Below are 4,648 nucleotides of genomic sequence, written 5' to 3' on the forward strand. Positions count from 1 at the left end.
ACCTACATGCTTCATCACACCACCATCCTGCCCAAAAGAATTCTGTGATCAACTCTCTCATCCATCGGGCCATTTCGATTTCTGAACCTGACAACCTTAGAGAAGAACTTGGCCATCTGCAAAAAACCCTTGTCGCCAACGGTCACTTCAAGTCCACAATTCAAAATATTACACACCGACATCTACATCCCCCTTTACACCCTAGGACGACAAATTCAGAATCTTCGGGTAATACTCCTGTGGCTTTTCTTCCGTATATTCGAAGTGTCACTGATAGGATTGGCAAAATTCTTCGCAAAGAAGGTATCAGGACTACTTTTCGACCACCCAAGAAAATCTCACAATATCTACCCTCTCCTAAGGACCCATTACCGCCCCTATCTTCCTGTGGTGTCTATTCTATTCCTTGTTCCTGTGGACAAGTGTATATTGGCGAAACTGGTCGTTCCGTCAAAACTCGGATTCAAGAGCATCAAAGATGCATTCGATCAGGTCTTTTCTCCCATTCTGCAGTTGCAGAACACTGCCAAGAAACCGGTCATTCCATATTGTTCGAAAAAATCCATATTATTTCTAAGAGCCCCTTCTTTTATTCCAGGGAAATCCGCGAATCTCTAGAGATCCGAAAAAATCCACATAATATCAATCGAGAGGAAGGATACCACTTGTCTCCCATCTGGAATCTCAGTCTAGAGCCGCCGTCCGGTCCCGCTACCACGATGCAGCCACATGATTGGCCAGCGCGCGCTTCTTGACGTTCGCGCCACGGAGTGTGCCGATACGTCCCGACAGGACAGGTCACCGCGACTATAAATAGAGCGGTAGCGGAGTAATCGTCGGATTCATTCCCTGCCTCTCGACGCGTTAGTGTTCTGAGCTGTTGGACGTGAATCCCTGTCCTGGCAATCCTGGCATTTGGTTTTCACCTCTGGCTGCGTTGAGTAGTTGAGTTACTGTGACCAAATGCCCATCTTGGTAGTTAGTATTCGCCTCTGGTTGCGTTGAGTAACTGAGTTACCGTTGCTAACTACCCATCTTCCTGTCTCTTGTTTTTCTTTTTCTTTTTTGTTCTCCTGAAGAAGCTACATACAATTGTAGCGAAACGTCGAGATGAACCCACTTTTGGGTCACTCACAAATGACACGGTCCAAACCCGGAAGACGAATAAACTATAATATCTTATGTTATTAAGTGGCTCACCGTTTGTTATAAGGCCCTCACTGACCTCGGCAAGCGCTAATTCTAAGATGGCTTCACTGTATAAATTGAATAACAAGGGTGATAAAATACACCCTTGGCGGACCCCACGGCGAATCTGGATATCCTCGGTCAGTTCATTTTCAACTTTCACTTTTGCTGTTTGGTTTCAATAGAGGTTACATATGATTCTAATGTCTCTACTGTCTATGTTTTTATTTAATAAAATTTCTTTAAGCCGATTATGCTGCACTCTATCAAATGCCTTCTCAAAATCAATGAAACAGGCATATACTTCCTGATTTATATCTAAGCATCTCTGCGAAAGAACACTTACTTCAAACAGTGCATCTCGTGTTCCCAGTCCTTTCCTAAATCCCATTTGTGTATTAGTTATGCCTTCATCTCATTTCTTATGTATTCTATTGTTAATTACTTTTAAAAACAATTTCAAGACATGACTTATTAAGGCTATGGTGCGATGTTCATTACACTCCTTTGTTAACTCTTGGAAAAATAAAAAAACAACAAAAACAAAAGTGGGATAATCATAATACATATATAAAATTACAAATCAATTTATTAAAGATCTTTAAGTTTAACGTTGAATTATTAAAACACAGCCCACAAGTATTGCGGCAATTACTGAAAGAATTGTTCAAACTACAAGGGGCTAAGTGTCATAAATTCACTCTCAAGACTCCATGGAAAAATAATAAAAAATCAAATTGAAAAAGAGATGACAGATGTAGAAGAACAAAATGGCTTTCGTGCAGGCAGATCCTGTATAGACAGCATATTTTCTCTAAACTAGGCTATTAAGAAAAGATTAGCCCACAACCTTTCAGCTCATGTATTCTTTATAGATCTGACAAAGGCATACGATAGTTTTATCTTCTTAAAATCATCTTTAGAAAGCTCTCTATCTTCCCTTTAATTATTATTCGTAGCAGGTTATATTTGTCATTTCTTATTATGTGGCCTAGGTACGAGGTCTTTCTTTTCTTCGTTGTCATAAGTTCTAACTCCCTATTTATGGTGTTTCATACTGTTCGATTCGTAATATGTATTGTGTCCATGATATTCTTAGCATTCTGCAGTAAAGCCACATTTCAAAGGTTTCTATCCGTCTCATGGTATTTAATTTTAATGTCCAGGCTTCAACTGCATACAGAAGTACTGACCAAACGTAGCATTTAATAATTCTAATTCGGATGTCTAAGCGTAGTTTTTGGTTATGGATAATTTGCTTCCATTTATTGTACATGTTCCTAGTCTGTTCTATTCCTGTTTTTATGTCTATATCTGGATCCCACTTATCATTTGGTACTCCTAAGTATCTGAATTTGTAAAATTGTTCCAATTGAGTGTTATTTAGGCTAATGCGACAATTTTCATCGGTTTTACTAATCACCATTCCTTTAGTTTTTTGAAGATTTATTGTCAGTTCCATTACTTCACTTGGATTATTAACTCTGTCTAGTATATTTTGTAAGTCTTCATTTTTTTTTCTATCAGAAATTGGTATTACGCCGCTTTCATATAATATATGTTGTTAAAAAGATGTGTCAGTAGTTTTATGTTGATATCATCTATTAGTTTTATTACATTTATTTCTATTTCGTCTGATCCATAAGCTTTCCAACTCTTTGCACATTGGGGGGTCATCATGGTCATCAATTTCTAGTCTTCCTGTACCGGGCCATCTTACTTCCTTCGCTTAATTCCAATATTTCAATAGTATCCCTGCTCATTTTTTGAATTACATTATGGACCTTTCCTGCTCTTAGTAAGCTTCGAATATTCCATGTTCCAATTTTTATCGATTTTTTCACTATAGCAAGTTCCGAGGAGATTATTTTCCTTGCACCCCTGTTTCACTTAAGGCGCCGGTATTCAGGGCCATCGTTGATTTTACTTGCCATGATGAAAGATATCCATAAACCATAAAGGATCTTTAATGCAGTAGTTTTTTCCTGTTTTCTACATTCTGATGCCGTTGAACTTATTGGTTCTTCCGTCTTTTAGAGTTGATTTCTCCAATCAAGAGCAACATAGTGCCCCTACTTCAGACCACTCTTCCACCTTCTCAAGGAAGCTAATGGCAGATTTAAAGACCATTTATACCGATGGTCCTTCGGTGATTTTACCATATCTGGCTACCCTCAATTGTAGCCTGCAAACGAATGCAGTCATACGGGGTGTGGCACATGGAGCCATAAGTGAGAGTTGGGTGTCTTATGAGGACCAGCTATAAAAAACCATCTTCCGTTTCTGACGCTGGATGTGGCCGTTCTAATAAAAGGTCTTACATTGTTTGAATAAAGAAACATTGTTTTTTAACCAATGGTACTACCTCTATAACACAAACCTACACCTCATTCTGACCCTACTAGTATTTAATTATATTTAATAAAGTTAAATATTCTTTAACTAATGATTAATATATATATATATATATATATATATATATATATATATATATATATATATATATATATATATATATATATATATAAAGGCACTAACGATTGGTAAATGTATTTTTTAAGCGAAGATATGTTGAGAACCAGCTGCAAAAAATGTTTTACCGTTATTGAAAGAACTTTTGGTATTTCTTGACAAGGTAACCTAAGGTACTTAAGCCTTTCGGCGCAAAAGCTGATTGTTAATTGAAAGTAATTAATCGTAATTAAAGAGAATAAAAAAATATTTCATAATTTATATCTCTTAAAGTATGTCGAAAAATCCACAATCACGAGCAAAAGGATCCTTAACGATTAACACAAATACGAAATTTATACTAAGGCCAATAATGTCAATTGATTAATAATATGGATGTCGTAATTAGTGTTGATTGTTCTTTGACCCATTACGGAATAAACAGGCTGGTGCGGTTGTTGTTGTTGATTCTTGATAACGTTCTTCCTTATGTTACCACTCGTTACATACTTACGAGAAATATGTCATCACACGCGATTGCTCTGCAAGGTTGCGTTGTTTATTGCCGTTAATCAGCCGTATTTCCTTGAGATTCTTAAGTGGGTTTTGCTCTCTTTATATTCACCGACTCAGTTAACAAGGAAAACGGATTATAAATGACTCTAAGTAATAAGAGTTCCTTACTGTATGCTTTTGTTAAAACAAATGCAGTAAGTAGTCTTCTTGACAGATATCTTAAATAATCTACAATTTTACTTTTTCAAATCGCCGATAATGCCATACTATTGACTTGAAAGTGTTTAAAAATATGAAGCTCCTTTGATTGGGATATTACCAGGTTTCGTTCAGTATTAGAAGTTGAACGCAGCTGTCTAGGATTATACTTAACTTTACAATAATACTAATAACTCACTTCTAAGATAACTTCACAACCAAATCAGACATAAATGTAAATAAAATCTCCATAACCCCAATAGTTTTAAAAATAAACTTGATTGACACTATTTAT

General features: G+C 36.5%; 1 protein-coding gene across 1 annotated transcript; it reads right to left on the reverse strand.

Moving 5' to 3' along the window:
- Nucleotides 1–2,230: 2,230 nt before the first annotated feature.
- Nucleotides 2,231–2,650, reverse strand: LOC140438601 (uncharacterized). Its single transcript, XM_072528261.1, has one exon. The coding sequence runs from the start codon at nt 2,648–2,650 to the stop codon at nt 2,231–2,233; it is 420 nt and encodes a 139-aa protein (XP_072384362.1).
- Between the last annotated feature and the right edge of the window lie 1,998 nt (nt 2,651–4,648).

The sequence above is a fragment of the Diabrotica undecimpunctata genome, chromosome 4 (genome assembly GCF_040954645.1).
Source record: "Diabrotica undecimpunctata isolate CICGRU chromosome 4, icDiaUnde3, whole genome shotgun sequence".
NCBI lineage: Eukaryota > Metazoa > Arthropoda > Insecta > Coleoptera > Chrysomelidae > Diabrotica > Diabrotica undecimpunctata.